Source organism: Lycorma delicatula, chromosome 9, assembly GCF_047948215.1.
Source record: "Lycorma delicatula isolate Av1 chromosome 9, ASM4794821v1, whole genome shotgun sequence".
NCBI classification, from domain to species: Eukaryota; Metazoa; Arthropoda; class Insecta; order Hemiptera; family Fulgoridae; genus Lycorma; species Lycorma delicatula.
In genome coordinates, this window is record NC_134463.1 from 84,342,297 (window position 1) to 84,368,435 (window position 26,139).

Genomic DNA, 26,139 nt, shown 5'->3' on the forward strand with positions numbered 1-26,139 from the left:
GGTTAATAATTCATAATTAATTATTAACCTTTAAATAAATTAACCTGAGAAATTTACATGTTAAACAATATAAATGAACATATGTTAGGTAGTATAATTTTTTTTCTTTAATTATTATGAACTATTGAGTATAATTAGATTCTGAAGATTTGCTGATTCAGAATCAAGCCTCTCATTAGTCATAGAATCTAAGCATAACAATCCTACTTTTTGTTTATGTAAGATTGAAAAGGGGAAATTGGAAAATTCCTATGCATTTCCTTGTTTATTTGGGTAATTTTGTGAACTATTTTAAATACATATACCTGCTTTGTACTCCTTACAAAGATATAATGTCCCATGACTAGGTTTTGAGACTAATTCTCAATTGGAAGTCGTACTCTGAAGATCAAGAATTGTCATACTCCATAATTGTAGGAAAAGATCTACTGATTTCATTTGCAAGTCCGATAAAGTAAGATAAAAGAAAAAATCTACTTCCTCCAGTTCCTGATCTAGTGCAACTCATCCTCAATAACAGCTACCTGGTAATGGTTATTACCTTTAGTAATAATACTCTCATATTCTCAGAATTCAAATGATATTAGACTGATGTACTTCAGGTTCTTTATTTTAAAACAAAGGTTATCACACATTTTTCAAAAAAAAAAAACTTCTGCTATACATGTTTTAGCAATATACCAGTTTAACCAGGAAAAAAACACAAATAGACATTAACACATAGACAAGAAATAATTTGTAAAGCATTGAATAAAAGTGGTTGAACCACCTTTAACCCATACTATGCTAGTAATAAAAAAGACTTTTCATTGCAATTATTAAAATCCAAATTAATAATTTAAAGAAAGAACTTTGTTAAAAGTAAATGTAAGGTAGAACTGAAATAAATTAAAATGATAAAATGAAAAATTTCCTCTTTATTAAAGAAAAATGAGTGTTGGAAATGTACACCAAAATTCTGGTAGCTTTTAAACATTTTTATTTACAGTTTTATTTAAAATTGTTTATTTATTTGATTCACAATATCATTGAGAATACGATTAATGAATGTGTGCTTATTATGTGTCACTTTCACCCTAGGAACACAATGTACAAATCAAAGAGAGTCTGATTAACCACTATGTATCACTTTGTAGCAGACATCTTGACACATCACCGGAAGTCATAAGAAATGCATACATTAATCTAGTGTTCCCAAAAAGCAACTGACAGAGGATTACTTCATTTCAGGCAGTGACTGACAACCTCTATGGCAAAAAATTCTTTGATGAATTGCAATTCATTTTGATGCTAGATAGCATTGTTTTCTATCATATTGCTCTCAATAAATTTGTTATGAAACATGTGTAATCAGAACTGGTCACACATTCAACAAAGATTGACTCATGAAGCTTTTTTTATGGCAGAATTGCTTTGTTTATTACATAGGATTCTTGTGGTTAGGAATCCCAAATGTCAAAATGTTAATATACATATTGGGTTAGCAGGAACCAAAACCGTCGCATGTATGTCCAAAGTAATGGGATGCTTTGAACAAATATCTGCTAGTGCTTGAAGTGCATTTAACGAGTCAGTGCACACAAGAGCAAGATGCCACACTGCATCGGTTTTTTTTCTTGATATCAGTAAATGAAAATCCTTTTTAATACAATTTTACACAATAATGTAGTGACCAAAGACAGTTTAAATCAGCTTTGGTTGCTAAATTTAAGTATTAATATTTTTCTTATATAATTAGAACTTTTTTTCTTAAGCTCCCGCACCACAGTTAGGTTTTGCTTCAGAGGATGGGATGAATGATTTGTAGTATGTGTGAAAATGCCATGCCTGACCGGGATTCGAACCTGGGACCTCGAGATGAAAGGCCGAGACGCTACCACTCGCACCACAATGGCCGGCATATTCTTAGAACTTGAAAGTAGAAATACCAACTTTAGTAATAATTACGACACCATGGAATATAAAATGCGTAATTATAGGGCGATGTATTTAGATCTTTTTTTTTTACAGCCAAATTAATTTAGTACTGTTAGTAATTGGCTTATTACTCAAGTTACCAAAACCCTGAACCCAAAATCTGTACAACTGGTGGTATTCTTATTCAAACTAAACACCAGTATAAAAATAATTGTTCAGTCACGCCTGAAAATTATTTATTTATTTTTTTTGTTCAACTATAATATGATGTTTATCAGTCAGTTGTGTGTTGGCTGCTGGGATTTATCGATTTAAAATTGTAATCTTTGAATATTACTCATAATATGTATTGTTTAGATGTATTTATTCATCTTGATTTTAGTGATTCTGAAATTTGTTCTTTTAGATATGGAATGCAGATTATTGTTTGGCAAAATATCACACATTAAAATTATAATTAAATAATATTTTAATTAATGTCAGATATAAATTTAGGTTGGCTGCATTTGTTTAACCTAAATATTGCGCTCGTCCTCGAATTCTGGAATGACTTTAACCAGATTCTAGGTTAAGTTCGAAAAAATTTAAATGATATCTTTTTTATTATTTATTTATTTTTATTAATTTCTATGTTATGTTTCCTGGGAGATTGCCTCAATGTTCTGCTATTTTAAATGTCATTAAGAAACTAAAAATAGGAGAAAACTATGGGGATGTAACTCCCAAATCTGTACCGATACGTTTGGCTGATTTTACTGTCTGCAATTCTGTTATTTACAGGTAAAAGTTGGTAGTGTCATTTAGCAGGTAACTTTCTGCCGAAGTGATAAAATTATATTTTATATTTTCTGTACTGAAATTTCTTTGTTAATGATGTGCAAAAGTAAAAAAAAAGTATTGTGCTTGCAATCTGTACTCTGGAGAATGATTGTTAATCATGCTTAAAAAAAAAGAGATATCTTCAGAAACTTGTAATGTTTAAGCAGATTATTTGCTTAATTTTTTTTAACATTTTGGATTATTAGATTAGCTTTCATAAAAATATATAAGATATTTTTGAAATTGAAGTACATTGATGAATATAATTTTGCAGGCTTTTGTTTACTGAAAAAGAGTTACGTTATTCCTCTACCATTATGGCTTCCGCAGAACATAAAAACAGGCTTGCTAATGAAAAATCACCATACTTGTTGCAGCATGCACATAATCCTGTTGATTGGTAAGTCTATTTCCCCTCATTTTAAATGGTTATATTATAATTTGTGATAGTAAGTTGTTTTTATTTTTTCATTATATGATTTCTGTTTGTTTGAAAGTTTAGATGTTTTTTTTTTCATTTTGCAATTACAGTAATCGTGAAGTTTTATCATTATTACCTGGTGTTTATTCACTTTTTATACTCTGAATCATTAGTAGTTATGTAGATTGTTGAAGAAACTGCACAATTTTTGTATTCTTACCTGAAAGAGTCTGCTCAAAGCAAACTAGCATGTGCAACTAAATAATTAAATATGTTAGTACATGTTGATTGGAAAGGCTTTTGTCTACAATAATTTATATGAGTATAATTATTGTTTAATTAGGTATCCTTGGGGTGAGGAAGCATTTGAAAAGGCAAAATCTGAAGAGAAATTAATATTTTTATCTGTTGGTTATTCAACATGTCATTGGTGCCATGTTATGGAAAAAGAATCATTTGAGAGTCAGTCTATTGCAGATGTGATGAATGAACATTTTGTAAATATTAAAGTTGATCGAGAAGAACGCCCTGATGTTGATGAAGTTTATATGACTTTCGTGCAGGTACATCAGAAGATTGTTTATTATTTTTATTAGTTGTAGTTTAGTATGTTACTTTTATGCTAAATAATTATTATACTTCTTTACCATATGAAGCATTTTTTTAATTCTGTAGGCAGTGGTATAGAAGAGTGAAAGAGAAAAAGGTTATTAAGAAACCCCATAAAATTAAACAACTAAAATTATTATTTAAAAAATTAAAACAAAATTGTAGACATAATCTGAAAAATGGTTGAAGTTGAGATAGTTGAAGAATTCAGATCAAAAGAATAATTACAATACTTTAAAAATGAACCAGAATTAAATATTAAATGTTGGTCTTAAAATCTTTAAAATGGGTTTCTGTTTCAGCCACATCATCATTCAGAAACATTGTCATTGCTGCTTATTAGTTTAAATACTCCTAAGCCACATAATGTCCATAATAATCATAATACTTCCATAGAATTAGTATGTTATGAACTCATACGTAGCTTTACTGAGACAAACTGGAGCATCACAATACATGAAAAATTCTTTTGTTTATGTACTATCCAATGTGCTATTAAAAAAGGACAACTTCCAAAAAAGGATTGATAATTTCCAAAGCAATGTAATATATTTTACATGTTGTAGCTTCTCACTAATAGTCAGTCACTCCCTTTGCCTTACTACCATCAGTTGATGTTACACAAATCATATATAGTCAGGCTGGATTACATTCACCGTATTTCTTTGGGGGGGGGGGGGGCTAGATTCATTTCTTAGGATTATGTGTCTTCTTAACTGACATATAGCTAGTACAGAGATAGATAAATTATCTAACTAAAAATAATTAATAGAAATCTGCATAATTGTTTGAATTACTGTATTTTTTATTCATATTACATACAATGAAGCCTTTTGTGTTTAAAAAAAATTAACACATAAGTGAACTGAATAATTTTTATTTATATTAAGTCTTTTTTTCTATTATAAAATGTTTACTTTTATATTGTGTTAACATTATTATTATTATCTTATAAGAATAACTGTTTATTAATAATCAAATACTATGAGATAAAAGTAAGAAAATTTGCTTCAAAATAAAAGCAAAACACATTGCTTTCAGAAAATCATGTATTAGATTTGTTTTGTTTCATAAATTATATATACATTTAATATACTTTCATAAAAACTTAATTGATGTAAGATTTCTGTGATATTTTTTCATTATTCCTTTAATAATCTTTATTGTTTAACTAATATTATATTGCATTTCTTCTTGTACCATGTGAGGGTAATTGTTAAAGTTTCCAACTTGACAAAGAATACACAATATTTTTCTGACATCTTTTTCAATGTAGTAACCTTGCTATTTGATACATTTAGACCAACAACTTGAAACCTTCAAGTAATCTTTAAAACCTTCAGTATACTGTAATTTTTCCAACTCTGCAAAATAAGCGGTTATCTCCAGCTTAGCTTTGACCTTATCATTTGAAGTAAACCTTCATCAAGTAGGAAGAGGAAGTAATAGCTGGGAGGTAACTCCCATGCATGTGGCAACTATGCATGTGAAAACACGAAATAGGTAATGAATTTTTACAGCAAAAATGTGAAACGTGCCTGCAGATGCATTGTTGTGGTGAAACAACACTTTCTTTTTTGCCAAATGAAAATGTTTAGCCTGAGTAGCATCCTTCAGGAAACTCCTCATTGATATCTTCCCTTTTTCCAGGAAGTCTAATGAGGACTGCACTATGAGGAATTCCATAAAACATAGCCATAACTTTTCCTGCCAATGGAATTGTTTGGTCTGTAATAGGTAAAAAAGGAAGTCAGTAGAAAGGAAGTATAGGGATCTCCAAAGTTTATCTATGCAGTGATGACATCAATTACCTTATTTTTCTCCTTTTCTATTTGGCAATATATGTGGTGTTTAATCTTGATAACTTGTTGAATTTTGAAAAGATAATTGTTTTCTTATCTCCTTGATTTTGCTTTTTTCTAATGTTTCCCTTTTTTGGAATGATTTATATGATCAGTCTTCATAGGACAATTGAGGAATGAAGTGGTTCCCTGTTGCCTTTTTCATAGAACTAAATGTTCTGTTGCATATTAAAATACAGGTGATATTGAGACTTACAAGTAACCTTAATTCTTTTCATCTCATGCACTGGCTATACCATGCAAACAATTTGTCATCTAAAAAGCTGCTCTTCATTTGTTGTACCTTAAGTAATACTTCAGTTCTGATCCTTCACATGGTAAGAAAAACAAGAAAAAATCAATGTACTCCTTTTTGTTATTAAATTGCAATGTTTAATTTACACTGTTTCAACTCTGTAGAAGAATTTAACTGTAATATATATAATTTGTATTATATTATATATATATATATAGATATGGTTTTAATTCTATATATATATATATATATATATATATATATATATATATGTGTGTGTTTTTTTTTCAGGTTAGTTCAGGTGGAGGAGGTTGGCCAATGAGTGTGTTTTTGACACCAGATTTGAAACCTGTTGCTTGTGGAACATACTTTCCACCAGAAGATAAGTGGGGTAGACCAGGTTTTAAAACAATTTTACTTAGTGTTGCAAAACAGGTCTGTGTAAATGTAAACAATTATAACAATTAGGCATATATTTTATGCTTAAGGATATTTCATATTAGTTTTTATTATATGAAAATAAGATATTAAGATTGTAAGAAAATGCTGTTTTTTTTTAAATTAGAAAAAAAATTATTAAATTGGTTGGTTATGTTTTTCTACATCAGCAATTAAGCTTTTTATTTTAAAAACTTGAGAATTCTATCTATAAATTAGGAATCCTCCTGCCTTGAATAAATGGCTAGATAATGATTTCTAGAATATGGTGAAATGTAGTAGTTTTACATAAATTTTATGTCCACTGAATCAGTTAACTTGTCAAGTGAACTGTTCAGGAAGAAAGGAACTGGGCATTCCATCATAACTATTTATCTAATATCTTTCTTAGAATGCATGTAGCTTTAAAGGCTGTGAAACTATCTCATATAATTGGTATTTACAACAGACTTCATTTGATGTAGGTATCTGATCATAAAGGTGGAAGTAGAAGTGAAATTGTAAGTTAACTAAATAGTATTAAATTGTTATAATTGTTTTTGTTTCATAATCTTACTGTTAAAAAGTATCCTTCATCTATTGAAGAATGCTAATGAATTTATGAAAACAAAATAAACCGTCAGTCTGGAAAAACCATTCTGGACTTGGGCATTCAATGATTTTTATCATGTTCCTCTAAGAAAGACGTTTTATAGTATTTAACTCCAATTTATGAAGGTCTGTTAGATCTGTTGACTGGTCATGGTTCTTTTTGATGCCATATGTTGGGCAAAAGTTATGGATAAATTTTCAGGTTCTACTATAAGCTATTGATAGAAGCCTACCCTTGATGGAAAGATTAAATGCTGGAAAATCGACTCCAGATTGCAGTAGTGTTGAGTGCTCGATGTCTAATCCTGGTATAGAAAAAATACACTTCTCTCATTAAGATTAGGTTTTGTATTTTACAGCATTGGGTCAGTTCAGTATTCAGACCACAATTTTATATATATTTATATATTATAATAGCATTTAATTTTCAGGTGCCTGCACATGCCTGTTTGTGTGTATGTATAGGCACCTGCAATTAAATGTTATACTTCACCTCAATACAGATCATGACACTGTAAAGGTCTTATAAATATAACATGATAATAGAATTTGATTAGTTATTAAGAAGGCTGATGATCAGAATGGATTTAAAAGCATTTTCAAATTTTGAAAACATTTTCTCCTAACAAAATATTAATTTCATCTGAAACAGGCTGATGCCAAAGGTTTCTTTACAGCAGTTCCCTTCTGAAATTTTACTTTGCTTTCAGTTTGTTAAGCACTAGCAGTTGTGATTTGACTGGTCTCATCCATATTATTAAAACAGTTATAATTAAAATTATATTTTGCTTTAGGGATTAAAAAAATCATGCGACTCAGATCCAGCAAGTACTGAGAGTAGAAAGCAGCAATCTTCTTGACAGAAAGCTTTTTGTGTTCTACTCAATATGAACAGGCATGTGATTAAGCATCCAATTGCCCTCCAGTACAGTTCAGATTCTTTCCACGTCAGAACTTTACTGTAGAATTTCCTATTAACAGCCTGACCCTCAAAGTAGAAATTCTGGTGCACAATACCAGAAAAACAAAGAAAATAATAAGTTTTAGCTCCTACCTTTTGCCATTCTCTTAAAATTTTACTTCTCTTGAATTATGAGTGCCACATAGTACTTCACTTTGAATCTCATTACTTCATTTGAAGAATTTTAGATACGATTGTATTTAAATCTCTGTTGATGATTATTGAAGCCTTGTTGATAGGAAATTTGAGGCTTCTTTCTGTTCTGATTTTTTGACCATATTAAAATCACAATGAGAAAGAATGCAAAAATTTCTGGAACATGGGTCCTTATGTAGACTCTATGATACTGCTTGGTGTACTGATTCAACAAGGTTATCTGAGCTACACATTTCTTTCTTTAAACCTCCTTTCATCTGTAACTACTACAATTTTGAAACTTAATGATTGTATCTTGTATATTACTTAATGATGAGTGTATTTTTGTTTTGTTTATGTATCCATTTTGTTGTCTTTGTAAATACCCTGATGTCCTTTTTAAATATTGTATTAATATTTTTGTTTTTATTTATTTTTTATTTAGTGGAAAGATGATAAACAGAAATTATTAAATACTGGTACAAAAATTGTTGACATTCTTAGAAAGACAACAGTATTTGATGTAGCCATGTCAGAAGCACTTGTTTCTGGTTCAATACCAAGTCCTGAATGTTGGGAGTTATGTACTGATCAATTATCAAAACATTTCGAACCATTGTACGGCGGTTTTGGTTTAGCACCTAAATTCCCACAACCAGCTAATTTATTATTTTTATTAAATGTATATTCAAGAGATCCTAATGCTGGCAAAGCTAATGACGCTAAGTCAATGATATTACATACTCTAAAGATGATGTATCGAGGTGGAATACATGATCACATTGGTCAGGTATGTTAGACAATTCGTTATTTGGTATTAGGGATGGCTGAAATGTAATGCACAGTTGCTCATAACTGGCAGATAAAAAGAGGTAGTCAAGAGGTGAAACAAATGTAACATAAAAGTAGTTTTAGTTGTTACAAATACTTTTATTTATTTTTCCGTCTAGTCACCGTTTACAGCTATACATTTCTCCCAACAGTAAACTGTTTTCTCTCCATCAATGAAGAACGCTGACAGACTTTCCTTGATCCTCAACCTCACTGCATCCTTCAGTTCTTCATCTGTAGTGAAATGAATACTCTTAATAACCTCTAATTAAAGAGGATCCTTCTTCAGTTAAGAAGAAAGAAGTGAAAATCACAGGATGCCAAATTTGGTAAGTATGGAGATTGGCATAGATTCAATTTTTAACTTCACAAGAATCTTAGTGGTTGCTCATGATGTGTGTAACTGAACATTATCATATTGTAAAATAATTATTGGTTCAGTAGATGTGTGTTAGAAGCACTAAAGGAGGCAGTTCTCCTTATTAGTCGTCTTTTAGTGCTTCTTATTAGTCATCTAAACTGGCTGATCATGGTGAAGTTCATCCTTAATATTTGCTTTACTAGCTGCTTCTGATGCATAAAATTCTATTGCTCACCTATTTACATAGTACTTTAGTCAACAATTTCATCACCATATACAGCTTTTAGATGCCAAATGTCACTAGCATTCACTTTTTCCATTGCTAAAAACTCAGTTGCTACAGGTTGTTTTAAATGTATGTTGTTTTATATATATATGTTGATATGACAGGCATATTTGACTCCATAACATGGTGACTGACAGAAAATGAGAGGGCATTGGTCAACATTGAGAGGTCAACAATGAGAGGGCATTGGTCATTTGATTGTTAATACTAGGGGAATGAAACTAAAAGAATGCAGCACCTGCTGCTTTGTACAACGCTTTGTTCTCACGTTATGTTACATTGTGCATTACGTTTCAATCATCCCTTATGAATGAAGATCAGATGCATTCTTTTGTATATTTCCATAAAAATCTTATCCAATTAAGAAATTGGTTTTCACTTTTACAAAAGATGATGTTATAAAAGCAAAAAGCAAAGATCATCTAAAAATAATTATAAAAAGTGTGATTAAATGAACTTACCATATGTTATTTTAAAATTATTTTAATGTTATTTTACCATAATGAATTACTAAATTACAATAAACTATAAAAAAAAATAGAATGTTTATACAATTACAGAAACTTGTACAGTTTTCCAACATAGTCTTTTATACAGTAGCTGCTGTCAAAGTAAGTTTTACAGCTGCAGATTTTTCCATTTAATTAAATGTTCTTTCGTAAAACATTTAACAAAGATTAATGTAGAAAATATGAACCAGCAGAGCAATTCATGTTATTTAAAATTACATAAATTCATAAATTTTTATAATTGGCACAGTCTGTGATGTAATGTTATTTGCTCTTTTTGCATTAATTTAAAATTAAGCATTCTAAACTGTATAGGATTGAAGTTATGTTAATAATATTTTTTTAACTAATTTAAAAAGTTTAATCCTTTCAGTAACTGGTTATTTTTTCAGTTAAGAAATTACTTTTACAATTAGGGGATTGCTTTTAATATTAGGAATGAAGTTGTTTGAAGGCTGTGGCTAGAAATGGTTATTTAATTACATAGGAAATTTGGATCAACTGTATAGAAACCTATTCCTCAAGAAAGAGGTTGTTTCTTAGTTAAAGCACTGCCAATCACTGCATAACATCAGTTTTCCATTACTATTCCTTGTATGTTTTTTTAAACATTTATTCATGAAAATAACAATAACTACCAAGTAAAAGTGGTTGTTTGAACAAAACTATTCTAATTATTTGAATTTTTGTTTGTATTTTTAAGATTATGTAATAAAACATTATAACTTTTCACATAACAGTTTTTCTCTGTATTGTGATGTAATAATTACTTTTTTAGGGTTTTGCTCGTTATTCAACTGATGAAAAATGGCACGTACCACATTTTGAAAAGATGTTATATGATCAGGGTCAGTTGGCTGTTGTATACAGCAAAGCATATTTATTAGAGAAAGATCAGTTATTTGCTGATACAATTGATGATATTTTAACGTATGTATCAAGAGATCTGAGCCATCCCGTGAGTATATTTACTTATTGATATTTTTTTCTTTCTTTTATTTTTAGATTTTATTGTTAATTCTCATGGTATAATAATACATAATACATGGTATTATATGCACTTAACAAGGTAAAGTTTTTTTCTTGTGTAATTTTGGTGATGAGTAAATATATTCTTTAATTCTATGCCTCACTCGATGCCTAATGACATCTATTAATTACAAAATCTATAGAAACCATGCTTATTTTGAGGTACACAACTTATAAAATATGCTTACTAAATGAATTGCTGTTCCTTGTAGGTTGAATGATTGATTTTATAATGCAATTAACCAGAATTATCTGCAATATATGAAAAGTTTCTTCTTTTACTCCTGAAGAAAATTCCATTTTTAATAATTGAACTCGGAATGATAGTCACTTACCTTGCTGGTACTTCCATGAGGGGTTGTACAATCTGATGATAAGTGTTCATGATTATCAAAATCTTTACTAAATAATTAAATTCTAAATATAAACTCCTAATCTTGGACTAAGAAGTAGCAAAGTACATTTTTTTAAAAGTATTGTTTTTAAGCTTTCATTTCAGATGTGGCTTTTCTTTTAAAAAAATTTGCCTTCTGCATTAAAAAACCACAAGTAAGGCTCCAACATGATAAATCATGACCACTAAATTTCAGTGTGTGCGTGTGCGCGCATGTGTGTATAGAACCATATCTTACACTTAACATAAATCTTAACTGAATGATAAAAAGCTAAATAGTTATTTTTCATCAGAGAAGAAAATTGAGGTTTAAAAAGGTAGAATAATGAATTTTATTTACAATAAAGTATGTATCCATAATTAGCAGCAGCAGTAATGAAGCTTATGTTGCTTGAATAATAATTTTTATATTTTTTTCATGTTTATTATGGTTTAATTAGTTATTTATGTAAATTCAGCTAGTCAGCTAAATGCTGGAAATCATCAGTGGCAGTAATGCTTTACCAACAATATAATGTTTATTACTCGTATTTGTAGTGAAGGTACATGTTACAATACATGTAATGTAGATGGTATTAAGCATAATATACTTTAATACTTGATACTGAATGTAATATTGATGAAATTGATAATTTGCATAGGAATCAAATAAGAAAATAATTAGTCTAATATAAAAGATAATTAATAAACAAAATTACAAAATATGAGGTTATCAAAGAAAAAAATAAAGATTAATGCACCAGTTATTATTCACAAATACAAATACAAATAACTTATAAATAATTACCTTGCAGGAAATAATTTTTAAAAATTAGAAGACCCAACAAATAAATATTTAAGAATTGTAAAAGATTTTAATATCCTTTATATTATTGGTAAACTAATAAATATTTAATTATGATTACAAATTAAATTGCCATTCAAGATTATATCCCTATATATCATCACCCTCTAAACTCACCAAACTACCAAAATTACATAAATTAAATAATCTTATAAAATCTTTAATAAATTTTAAAACAGCAGCTGCAGATTTTATTGATAAAATACATAGAATAAAAATGAATCTAACTTATAAACATAATGTAAAAGATTGTTACGTAGTCATAAATAAATTAAATTTTATGAAAGTTAATTTTAACTCAAAAATGGTAAGTTATGATATAACTAATATGTATTCTAATATATTAATTGACAACACAGTAGAAATAATAAAAAATAGATTAAATTAAACCCCAGAATATACCATTATAACACTATTATAAGAAACATTTTTCTTCAAAATTACTTTGAGTATGAGAATAATTGTTATTTACAAAAAGAAGACTTACCAATAGGATCACATAAAACTGTTATTATGTCTGAGATATTTATACAAGATTTTGAAGGTAGAATATATTAAAAACACACCACATATTATTGTAGATAAGATATGTAGATGTTATTTTAGTCATATATAACCCAACTATAAATAATGAGCGTTTGGTTATTCTAAATAAGCTTAATAATTACAATAACAATTGAAAATTTATATATGAAATAGAAAATAACATAAAAACTCATTTTTTGAATATTTAAATTGAAGTAAACATAGTATAATAGAATCATCAGTGTACAGAAAACCCACAATAAATAATGTTAAAATAGATTTAAATTCTAATCACAATCCGTGGTTACAAAAAATTAATACATATAAAAACATATTTAGAACAATTCATTGTATAAAACACAATAAAAATAAATTCAAAAAAGAAATGTAAAAAATAAAACAAATAGCAATATTTAATTGTTTTGTGGTGAAATTATAAAAAGCAAAATAAAAAATTCCAAGATAATTATAGCAAAATACAGTGGAAAAAAATAACACAAAGGTTAATAATAGTCTATTCCTAAAGTACAATTAACAAACAAAATAATAGAAAAAAATTAATGTATATGACAAAATAAATATAAAAATCTAATGTGGACACTACAGGACTTACTTGTATATCTATAAATTACATATATACATTTTTAAAAGTAGATAAAATTTTATTTCACTAATAACTTCAGTATTTTTTCTTTTTTTTTATTGTTATTATTGAATTATTATTTATTGTACATTTTTTTTTACAATCACTGATTAGTAATGATTAATAAATCAGTATATTTAAATTTAAAAAAAAAAGAAAAAGGAATTGAAGACAAATCCGATATGCGTTTCTCTTCTAAGATCGAAATATTTCATTAATTAAAATTTTATTGGCTGCAACTCTGGAACCAATGAAAATAAATCCCACATATGATAGTTAAAAAGCTTATATTGTTTAAAAGCTCTCAATGAGGGTTTATTAAGAAAACTGAGGGAGTTAAGAAAAAGTCCAAAATCTAAATTTTTTGGATTTTGGGCTCTTTTGGACATTTTTCGTCAGGTTGCAAACAAAAGGGGAGGTGCACAACTAGATGTTACAACAATCCTAAATCCAAAATTTCAACATGTTATGGTTAATCATTTTTGAGTTATGTGAGATACTACGTACAGACATCACGTTAAAACTAGTCAAAATACAATTCAAGGATGGTCAAACTGGATATTTTTGTTGAAATCTGAAAACTAACATTTTTCCCGATCACAATACTTCCTTTACTTTGTACAAGGAAGTAGAAAGCATATAAACCAAATAATCACTTTATAAAATATTTAAGAAATAAAAATAATAGAGAAGAATTAACAGGAATGTACAAAATTAATTGCAACGAATGTGACAATACTTTTATAGGTGAAAACAATAGATCATTTAAAAAGTTTACGGAACCTTACACAGCATATAGAAGTAAAGAAAGAGGTATATCTAATGTAGCTGACCATCTGTTAGAATGCAAACATAGGATTAAGGATTGCAAAAACAATTTTGGAGATTTGTGATAGTGATAAAAAAATGAATATGCTCGAGAAATACCTTTATAATATAGTATAATATATTATACCTTTATAAATATAAATAAAAATATAAAATAATAAACCACCAGGTCACATTCAAGAATGATGATTTAATTAAAATCATAATAAAAGTACACTCTAACAGTTGGCATTAATGACAATACAACAAAGAAAAATACTACGAGATTAAATTACTGTAGTACTAGACAGCAAAATTATATTTACACTTATATCTTCAAAATTCGACAATAACAATCTTGTAATCTTGTAATCTCAGAAAACAATGACAGATTATTAAAGATTATGTTTTAATGCAGTAAATAGAGAATTTAATGCCAATTGAAAATGCAGAATGCTGTGAAATGGGTTATTGGAAATTAATATATGGTAAGTTTAACTTATCAATTTACTGTGTTTTATCCCAGTCAGGCATGGCATTTGCTCCTAAAAAAAAAATTTAGCATTTGCAAAAAAATTGCTGTGTTTTGGTGGTTTAGATTTCTATGTGAAATCTAAACCATTCTGAATTATTAGAATGATTCTAAATTAGTCTCGGGAATTGATTCCATAACCAAAAATAAGAAAAAAGTTTCATATAAAGAAATATATATATAAATTCACATATCAGAAAATTTGTTAGCAAATTTTTTTTAATAAAACAATTAGCCCTGCTTTCTGCTCCCTCTGTGGAATTAAACTATTCAAATTCTTGGGATACAAATAAAGAGATAAATTTGGTGTTTCACTTATGGTTTTTGATCTAAAAAATTGATTAAAAATGATCCCAGACCGCTAACTCTCTTACATTTTAAGAAAAATGGGGTAAACACAAAAATGCTTTGTCAGAAAATACACCTTTTTTTTTAGGTTTGGAATAAAATAACTTTATTAATTTACCAATAAAGAAATAAAAATTTTCAGTTAACTTTGTACAAAATTTGATTCTGAGAAAATTTATATAAATAACATCTATTAAAATTTCAAATTTAAGTTCAACTTGAATTGTAGAAAAAAAAACACAAATTGGATCAAAAAAGTGATAGGATTTTAAACAGAACAATTTTCATCAATGTTTGAACAACATAATATAAGTGAAAGCAAATAGAAAAGTTATCAATAACAGAAAAAAATGAATAAAACATAGATTGAAAAGAATAAAAATCCAATACTTCAGTTTTTTCTAAAAATGATTAAATTGCAAAATGGTTACTTGATAAAGCTGCAAACATTTCTTCAAATTAACTGTGCAATGTGGCTGCCATTCTGTTAAATGCACAGTTCAGCTCAACGAATCCATGCTAGTTAGGCATGCCTAATAGCACCATTAGTATTCCTAATACTAGCGCCAGCTTCCATTACATGATGTCAGTTCTTCTTGTGTGCCAGTACAAGCGGAATAGACTAACAACTTTATCAACTCCAAAGAAAGAAGTCTGCTGGCATGAGATCGGAAGATCAAGATGCCAATTTTACTGGTCTGTTTTGACCAATCTATCGCTTACCAAATGTGTTTAAATGATTCATCACATCATGACTAGTGAGTAGTTGCACAATCATTAAAAAACCACAAATATACTCTTATCTGATAGTGGAATTTCTTCCTAGCGTTACATCAGATTATTTGCAAAAAATGTAAGTACCGCTCTTCATTGAGTCTTTGTGTTAAGAAAAAAGGGCCTATAAGATAAGAAGACTACACTACACATTAAACAAAAAATTGCATTGGAAATGACTTGCAGTAGTCTAATGGGGATTTTCTTCTGCCCAAGTGTGAGTGCTTCGATAATTTACATACATTACCATCTCTTGTAAAACAGAATACATTAGTAATTAGATAATTACAAAGGAATCAGGGTGATGTTTGTTTTTTCCAATTAACCATCGACAGAATTTCACTATTATCGGGTGAAATAACTCTTGTACATGTGTTATATGAAATGGGTATAATTGCTGCTCCTGTAATGTTCACCACACACTTGATTGCAGAACATTAAAGTAATGTGACAACTTTCTGGTGCTTGAAGTGGGAGATAATTGTATTGCATTCAATATTGCTTCTTCAGCATTGGCATTGATTCACGACCAGCATCAATTCGTTGTGGTTTAAGCATATTGTTTTTTGAACTCGTCTGTTCAAGCTTCAAATATTTTACTATCAGTACATTTCATTCTGGATAATTTTCCCAATATTCACACACAGCAGTCAATCTGTTTTTATTTACTTTACCATAAATTAACAGCATCTCTGTCAACTCTAAAAATGAAAACAAATTTGTGGTATCACCCATTGTGAACAACAGCGCAAACAGTTTTAGAAGGATGTCTTTCAAATTTATTTTTATAATTTTTTAGCATTTATATGTAAATTGTTCTGTTTAAAATGGTGTCGTCACTTTTCCAATCCAATTCGTCTGTTTTGTTTTTAATTAAGTTGAACTTCTGAAATTTGTGTTTAATTTTAATAGATTTTTACATGAATTTCTCAGAAATAAATTCTCTACAAAGTTAACTAGAAATTTGTTTTAATAGATATTTACATGAATTTCTCAGAAATAAATTCTCTACAAAGTTAACTAGAAATTTCTGTTTATTTAGTAGTAAATTAACAAAGTTATTTTATTCGAAACATAAAAAATATATTTTTCAACAACATTTTTTTCTGCTTTACCCCATTTTTCTTAAAACATAAGTGAAATTGAGGTCTGGAACCACTTTTATTCAATTTCTTAAATCAAAGACCATAAGGAAGCAACAAATTTACCCCGCGATTTGTACCCCGAGAATTTTAGTACAATTTAATTTCATAGGAGTAGAAAGTAGGGCTAAATGTTTCACAAGCCGAAATTTGCTAATGAACTGTTTTTTGACCTATGTTTGTATGGATTTTTTTTTTATTTTTGGCTATATAATCATCTCCCAAGAGATTGCCATGCAATTTGGAATCATTCTGTATATAAGTATCATGAAATTCTCCCAGGACTCGCTAGTCCAGAACTTGCTAATGAACTGTTTTCTGACCTATGTTTATATGAATTTTTTTTCTTAGTTATGTATATATATATATATATATACAGAATATATCAAATTAAGTATTAACTCCTTTTAAACTCATTCTTTTGCTTGTATAGACTCGCAATATTTAAAGACATTTTAAATTTTCCGAAATTAATTTTTTATACCTTGTAATTTTAACAAATAAATAAATCATCTTGTTTTATATTAGAATATTAAAACAGCCCTGAATTTGTACATGTAAGAAACAATATTAGATATAATATTATATGATATAAGACATATTAAAATATGGAATATGCCGCAAATCATCAATTTAGCAGTTTCCAATGCCCAAGTCATTCTAGATATAAAAAGGTTCACTTGGAGAAAATAACACATTCAGAGGCAAGATATACCTCTTTTAAGTATAAGGAACAGCAGTTCAAGTTTAATTTAGGCTGGAATTTATTATTGTAGTTTTTTTGTATTCCTTAAGATTAGTAATTACAATTCTTTATTTCAAAAAAAAATTTCTACTTTCAATAAGTCATTTAGTTTAGGTTTCCTTTATTTTGTATGGCTATCATATTTCTTAGGAAACATTCATTGAGCTTCATATTGTTGATATCACTGATAAAATTATATATTGAAGTTAAAAAAAAACATCAATTTTTTTTGCATTATGCTATTTTTATATAAGATAAAAAAAAACCAGCCACAATTTTTTTTTTTTTTTTTTTATAGATTCTCTCACAGGTATTGGTTACACACAAAATTATCATTTTCATATAACTCACTGATTATTTTTTTAAGTTTACAAATATAAAGTTAATTAAATCTGCTCAGAAGCACCCAGCAAGCATTCACTTAGTGGCCCTAACCTCATGTAAAATAAATATATATCACCCTTATATAAATACGAAAGCGATCCAGTTTGTAATTAATGGAAATTAATTGATGGTCCGATTAAAAAAATTTACTGCTTGTAATGGCATACTTCCATGGTATTTATTACTTTTTTTTTTTTTTTTTTTTTTTTTTTTGTCTTCAGTCATTTGACTGGTTTGATGCAGCTCTCCAAGATTCCCTATCTAGTGCTAGTCGTTTCATTTCAGTATACCCTCTACATCCTACATCCCCAACAATTTGTTTTACATACTCCAAACGTGGCCTGCCTACACAATTTTTCCCTTCTACCTGTCCTTCCAATATTAAAGCGACTATTCCAGGATCCCTTAGTATGTGGCCTATAAGTCTGTCTCTTCTTTTCACTATATTTTTCCAAATGCTTCTTTCTTCATCTATTTGCCGCAATACCTCTTCATTTGTCACTTTATCCACCCATCTGATTTTTAACATTCTCCTATAGCACCACATTTCAAAAGCTTCTAATCTTTTCTTCTCAGATACTCCGATTGTCCAAGTTTCACTTCCATATAAAGCGACACTCCAAACATACACTTTCAAAAATCTTTTCCTGACATTTAAATTAATTTTTGATGTAAACAAATTATATTTCTTACTGAAGGCTCGTTTAGCTTGTGCTATTCGGCATTTTATATCGCTCCTGCTTCGTCCATCTTTAGTAATTTTACTTCCCAAATAACAAAATTCTTCTACCTCCATAATCTTTTCTCCTCCTATTTTCACATTCAGTGGTCCATCTTTGTTATTTCTACTACATTTCATTACTTTTGTTTTGTTCTTGTTTATTTTCGTGCGATAGTTTTTGCGTAGGACTTCATCTATGCCGTTCATTGTTTCTTCTAAATCCTTTTTACTCTCGGCTAGAATTACTATATCATCAGCAAATCGTAGCATCTTTATCTTTTCACCTTGTACTGTTACTCCGAATCTAAATTGTTCTTTAACATCATTAACTGCTAGTTCCATGTAAAGATTAAAAAGTAACGGAGATAGGGAACATCCTTATCGGACTCCCTTTCTTATTAGGGCTTCTTTCTTATGTTCTTCAATTGTTATTGTTGCTGTTTGGTTCCTGTACATGTTAGCAATTGTTCTTCTATCTCTGTATTTGAACCCTAATTTTTTTAAAATGCTGAACATTTTATTCCAGTCTACGTTATCGAAAGCCTTTTCTAGGTCTATAAACGCCAAGTATGTTGGTTTGTTTTTCTTTAATCTTCCTTCTACTATTAATCTGAGGCTTAAAATTGCTTCCCTTGTCCCTATACTTTTCCTGAAACCAAATTGGTCTTCTTCTAACACTTCTTCCACTCTCTCAATTCTTCTGTATAAAATTCTAGTTAAGATTTTTGATGCATGACTAGTTAAACTAATTGTTCTGTATTCTTCACATTTATCTGCCCCTGCTTTCTTTGGTATCATAACTATAACACTTTTTTTGAAGTCTGATGGAAATTCCCCATTTTCATAAATATTACACACCAGTTTGTATAATCTATCAATCGCTTCCTCACCTGCACTGCGCAGTAATTCTACAGGTATTCCGTCTGTTCCAGGAGCCTTTTTGCCATTTAAATCTTTTAATGCTCTCTTAAATTCAGATCTCAGTATTGTTTCTCCCATTTCATCCTCCTCAACTTCCTCTTCTTCCTCTATAACACCATTTTCTAATTCATTTCCTCCGTATAACTCTTCAATATATTCCACCCATCTATCGACTTTACCTTTCGTATTATATATTGGTGTACCATCAATGTTTAACACATTATTACATTTTAATTTATGTACCCCAAAATTTTCCTTAACTTTCCTGTATGCTCCGTTTATTTTACCAATGTTCATTTCTCTTTCCACTTCTGAACACTTTTCTTTAATCCACTCTTCTTTCACCAGTTTGCACTTCCTGTTTATAGCACTTCCTGTTTATAGCATTTCTTAATTGCCGATAGTTTCTTTTACTTTCTTCATCACTAGCATTCTTATATTTTCTACGTTCATCCATCAGCTGCAATATATCGTCTGAAACCCAAGGTTTTCTACCAGTTCTCTTTATTCCGCCTAAGTTTGCTTCTGCTGATTTAAGAATTTCCTTTTTAACATTCTCCCATTCTTCTTCTACATTTTCTACCTTATCTTTTTTACTCGGACCTCTTGCGATGTCCTCCTCAAAAATCTTCTTTACCTCCTCTTCTTCAAGTTTCTCTAAATTCCACCGATTCATCTGACACCTTTTCTTCAGGTTTTTAAACCCCAATCTACATTTCATTATCACCAAATTATGGTCGCTATCAATGTCTGCTCCAGGGTAAGTTTTGCAGTCAACGAGTTGATTTCTAAATCTTTGCTTAACCATGATATAATCTATCTGATACCTTGCAGTATCGCCTGGCTTTTTCCAAGTGTATATTCTTCTATTATGATTTCTAAATTGGGTGTTGGCAATTAACTAAATTATTCTTCGTGCAAAACTCTATAAGTCGGTCCCCTCTTTCATTCCTTTTGCCCAGCCCGTATTCACCCACTATATTTCCTTCCTTGCCTTCTCCAATGCTTGCATTTCAATCTCCAACTATTATTAAATTTTCATCTCCTTTTACGTGTTTAATTGCTTCATCAATCTCCATTATTGCTATGTGAAAATGCAGAGAGCCACATTTTCTTGGAAAAAAAGCAGCTGTAGTTTTCCATTGCTTTCAGCTGCGCAGTACTCAGAGGACTGAGTGATGTTGATACGGCCGTTTTTGTCGTCCTGACTCACGCCCCTAACAACTACTGAAAGAGCTGCTGCCCTCTTTCAGGAATCATTCCTTAGTCTGGCTCTCAACAGATACCTCTCCGATATGGTTGCACCTTCGGTCCAGCTACTCTGTATCCCTGAGCACTCAAGCCCCCTCACCAATGGCAAGGTCTCATGATTCATAGAGGAGGGTATTTATTACAATAAATTAAAAAAATATTACAGAATTAAAATAACTGCATGTATATTAAATGTTTTTAATAATTTAAATAATTAATATTTTGTTGGTTTACAAAAATTGCAGAAACTACTAATTGTTAGAAATAAATTGGTTCAGTACACAGATTATTGTGTGGGTGTGTGTATGTATATAAATGCACATGCATAAGTATACAAACATGCATGTATGTGCTGTGTGTTGTGTGTGTTAACATACACTTACAACAGATAGTTAAGATTTTTTTTGTCAGTTGAGAATTATAGATTTGTTAAATAACTTTCATATAAGATTAGAAAATTCACACAACTCTAAGACTTAGAGTTCACTATATTCCCAATGCAAAGCTTCCAAATAACTTCTATAACGTAATATATACTTATTCTAATTTATTTATGTGTTTTATCTACATTTTTTTAGGACATTCCGTTAGTTTGATCATCTTATAATCATAATTATAAGATGATGATATAAGATGATAATTATATCATCTTATAAACATAGTTTTTTTTTGCTTTTTATGTTTAGGAAGGAGGGTTTTTTAGTGCTGAAGATGCTGATTCATTTCCAGACGCTGAAGCTTCTGATAAAAGGGAAGGTGCATTCTATGTTTGGACTTATGATGAAATAACAGAGCTTTTGTCTAAGCCTATTGAAAATAAACCAGATTTGTTGTTAGCTGATGTTTTCTCCTATTATTACAATGTTAAAGAAAATGGAAATGTTGATCCAAGTCAGGTAAAATTTATTTATTAATTTTTTTTTAATATTCTAACCAAAGATGGTTTTATTTTTTAATAAAACCATCGTAAAATATGAAAGATGCTGAGAGTTCACACCCAACCAAGAAAGGCACGTACAGAGTCATGAAATGTACATACTATTCCTCATATTCACTCAAAAATTCAATCTATTTGGTCTTATTTCTATGTTTTTAATATTTCTTAAAAACATTTTTGGTTTATGGTCCATTGACATTTGTTGCTTTCATTTCTAAATCATTCAAAATTTGTTTCTTTCCATACTTAACTATTTTTATTGTTTGAAAATAGGAAGTACAATAGATAAGGTAGACCTCACAGATAAAGTTATGACAGCTAGAGCAAAATTTATTGCAAAAGATAGTGGAATTCGGTATTTTAAGAAACAAATTCCTAATGGCTCAAAATTTGAATACTAGTTTATTTTTATTTTTATAAAATAATTGATTCCTTTTTTTAATGGGTAATGCAAAACATACACTATGTCATTTGAAAATTGTATTGAGTAAGGGTAATTGAATCATTACGTTATAGTGACTAATAAAACCTAATTTTCACGCTGTAGCATGGTATGACAATTTGGAGAAAAATGGAATTTGTGTAAAAAGATAGCTCAATACTTGGAATGGTATAATGAAGTACAAACTTAAATAAGTAGGTCATAGTTGTTATTGTTATGTACAGATAGATGTATTGTGTGTCTGTTTAAACATGTCTAAGGCATGAAAGATGATTCCCAGAGATATACAGAGAATATACAACAAGATTGAAAGAGAAAATTAAGGAAAGTGTGGAGAGAAAAGGATAATATACCTGGCAACTTAATTACATAAATAAATTACATAATTACCTAATTACATAATCAAATTACATTTGATTATGTAATTAGAAGATGATTATCTTGGGTTTCTGATCCTATATAAACTTTTTTCCATCATGAAAATACTTTTATTTCATATCTTAGTATATTATATTATATTATAATAATGTCCCTTAAACAGTAATATTTTTGCTAAATTTTTTATTATTACTTTTATGTTCTTTTTTCTTTTTTTTTACTTTTTTCTTTAGGATCCACATAATGAATTGACAAATAAGAATGTTCTTATAATTAAACATTCTGTTACTGAAACAGCTGAAAAGTTTGGAATTACTGTTGAGCAACTTAAATCAGAACTTTCTGGTGCACATAAAATATTGTATGATGCAAGGAAAAAGAGACCAAGGCCACATCTTGATAATAAAATAATTACTGCTTGGAATGGTAAAAAGTGTTTTATTTTAATAAATATATTTTTCATTAGTTGTAAGTTACATCATCATACAAATGTGTGTGTGTTCTGAGATGAAATATATCTAAAAACTTTCTCAGGTATGCCAAGAAACATGGGTAAAAATTTAGTTGTGATTATATTTTTTTTTGGTTATCCCGAACAAACAAACACCCTCTTCCTCTTTACATAATAGTATAGAGATATGTATAGACACTTTTAGATATAATAAATAATCTTAAAAACACAATTGTAAATGTGATTTGAAGATTTATTATGTTTGTTACATCTAGTCATGATAGATTAACATATAAAAAATGTATACAATGGACACTGTATGACTGCCCACTTGAAGTATTGAGTGTTGTGTATTTAATTATCATCCCATAGTCTCACTTAGATTTAGTATTCCTGTGAATTTTCCATTTCAGAAATATTCAATTTCATCACCACTTAATGACTTTTAGTCATTGTTATTAACACTGCTTTAAATATTTGCTCAAATGAAATAATGTATTTGTAATGTACGAGGGCGAGTCAGAAATTATCTACATTTACACCATAACACACCTTCAAGGTTGTCGTACTGCTTTCTGCGCATATGTACTCAGAGATGGTATGATTGCAATCAGTGCAAAATTTGATTCCGATCATGTAGAAATTTGACATGGGCACCATTTGCCATCTATGTATTGCAGTGTAAACATGTCCACTCTACTAGCAAAATTTACATCAAGAAGGAACAACGAGCAGTGACCAATTGCTCTGGTCAGAGGGTTTGAAAGGGGCTGAAATTCATTATAGATTTATATCACAATACGAGGACAGTGTTTTATTATATAAAAGTATTGTTTTGTGGATCAAGAAGTTTAAAAGTGGCCAAACGAAATGGGAGCAGGACGCCTGTCAGTCTCCACCATGGATGACAAGATTCAGCAAGCTCTAGTGAAGGTTATTATAATAGATGAATAGCATAGAGGAATAGGCGAGTTAGCCTCAATGAGATAGCATCTTCTTTGAAGTCATAGTTCTTCTGAACAAATCATCCATGACGAACTTGGCTTCTGTAAAGTCTGTTCTCAAAGATAGTGTTATGTTGTTCCATGACAACATCCACCTGTACTTGGTTCGCCACATCATTCAAACCATCAACAAATTGAATTTTGAGATACTGGAAAACCCTTCCTATAGCTCAGATCTCGCTTCCTCTGACTTTCATCTATTCGTTCCACTCAAGATTGCTTTTACAAGGTTATCGATTTTCCACAGACTTAAATGTGCAGGAAGGAGTGCAAAAGTGACTTTATAACTAACCAGAACCCTTATTCTTGGAAGGAATACACAAGCTTGTGGACCACGTGCATTGACAAGAGAGGTGACAACGTAGAAAAATTAAGTGCATGTTGAACCCTACCTTTGTGTAAATAAGTTATAGAATGACAAGTGTAGATAATTTTTACTTGCCCTCATAATTGAATTTCAAAAAAAAAATTTGTTTGGCTATAAGTAGACCAAATTAGTGGGAATCTATATAACAAATATTGCTATTCACAACATATCAACACTAAAAGCTTTTTTTCATTCTTATCAATATCTTCTTTTAATAATCTAATTAGCCTGATAAATCACTTTTCAGTACTTCAGGATTACTTATTATCTGGATAGTTAAAACTATAAAAATAATTTGTCTTAAAAATGTGTATTTACTGAAGTTAAAATTTCTAGTTTTTTTTTTTTAATTCTTAATAAAATACTATTTTAATAATATTTCAGGTTTAATGATTTCTGGTTATTCACATGCTGCTAATGTTTTGGAAAATGCTGATTATGTTAAGAGAGCAATAGATGCTGCTAATTTCATTAAAAATTATTTATATAATAGTGAGAATGGAACTTTATATCGCAGCTGTTACACAGATAAAAATGGATCTATTGTACAAATGTAAGTAACTTTGTATTATATTCTTTATTTGATGAATTTTAATAAAACTAAAATTATTAAAAGATTCTAAAAATAATGAAATGTTCTGAAGGACCTTTCAGAGCTAATTAGCAGCAATCACTTAAGTTCAGTTTTCAATAGCATTAGTAAGGAAGTATAGATAAGTTTTAAAAATGTTAAATGTTTATTCAAAATTGTTGTTCATTAAATATTTTTTTAATCAAGTTTTGTGTGTTTGAAAATTTCATGTTCAAGTGTGTTGAAATCTTGTTTTGTGAGTTGTATATATTTTTTTTTTTTGTGACGTACAATGTTGTGATAGTTTCTTGTTCTATATGTTTCTGTAAAGACTGATTATATTGAAGGATGTGAAGTATGGAATTGTGTGGTATTAATACATTTTTCATTTTAAGCTGGTTTGTGTTTCTCATGGATAAATGGGACCACTAAATACAAGGATCATATACAAGCACTACATACAACAGTATCAAATTTGGCAAATCATCTCATAGAAACAGATATACGTGCAAAGACATGAATTGCAACATAACAAATTTTACATTATAAAAACACAATATGAGATCTGTTTAGAAAATAACCGAACTTTATTTTTTTAATCATTATTATTACTTTTACAGATTATTGGTCCTTCTGTATTATTACATGGAGGCTTCTATATATTTTTAAAATTATTATTGCCCTCTTCAATATTTTATTTTATGTTCTTCAAATATATTAGAATTATGCAAAATTTTGACATTAATTTTTTTCACTTTTGAATTATATAACTTATTCTTTTTTGATAATTATGTTGTACCATTTTACTTATAACACATAATAAGTAAGTTTGCAAAGTTTTTTTTATTATTACTATTATTTTATCATTTTTCTAATTCTGATAAGTTAAAAAACTTATTAATTTTAACTTGATATGATTTGAAATTTTACTACAAAAATTTTATCAAATTTTAT

General features: G+C 29.0%; 1 protein-coding gene across 1 annotated transcript in view; it reads left to right on the plus strand.

The window, feature by feature from the left end:
- Nucleotides 1-2,456: 2,456 nt before the first annotated feature.
- LOC142330431 (spermatogenesis-associated protein 20) overlaps nucleotides 2,457-26,139 on the plus strand; it is a 50,672-nt gene continuing 26,989 nt past the window's right edge. Inside the window, exons 1-9 of the mRNA XM_075375667.1 lie at nucleotides 2,457-2,697; nucleotides 3,011-3,136; nucleotides 3,501-3,720; nucleotides 6,155-6,298; nucleotides 8,434-8,778; nucleotides 10,754-10,933; nucleotides 21,722-21,931; nucleotides 23,026-23,218; nucleotides 24,999-25,167. Coding sequence (XP_075231782.1) covers nucleotides 2,552-2,697; nucleotides 3,011-3,136; nucleotides 3,501-3,720; nucleotides 6,155-6,298; nucleotides 8,434-8,778; nucleotides 10,754-10,933; nucleotides 21,722-21,931; nucleotides 23,026-23,218; nucleotides 24,999-25,167 — 1,733 coding nt within the window. The 5' untranslated portion in view covers nucleotides 2,457-2,551. The remainder of the gene's footprint in view (nucleotides 2,698-3,010; nucleotides 3,137-3,500; nucleotides 3,721-6,154; nucleotides 6,299-8,433; nucleotides 8,779-10,753; nucleotides 10,934-21,721; nucleotides 21,932-23,025; nucleotides 23,219-24,998; nucleotides 25,168-26,139) is intronic.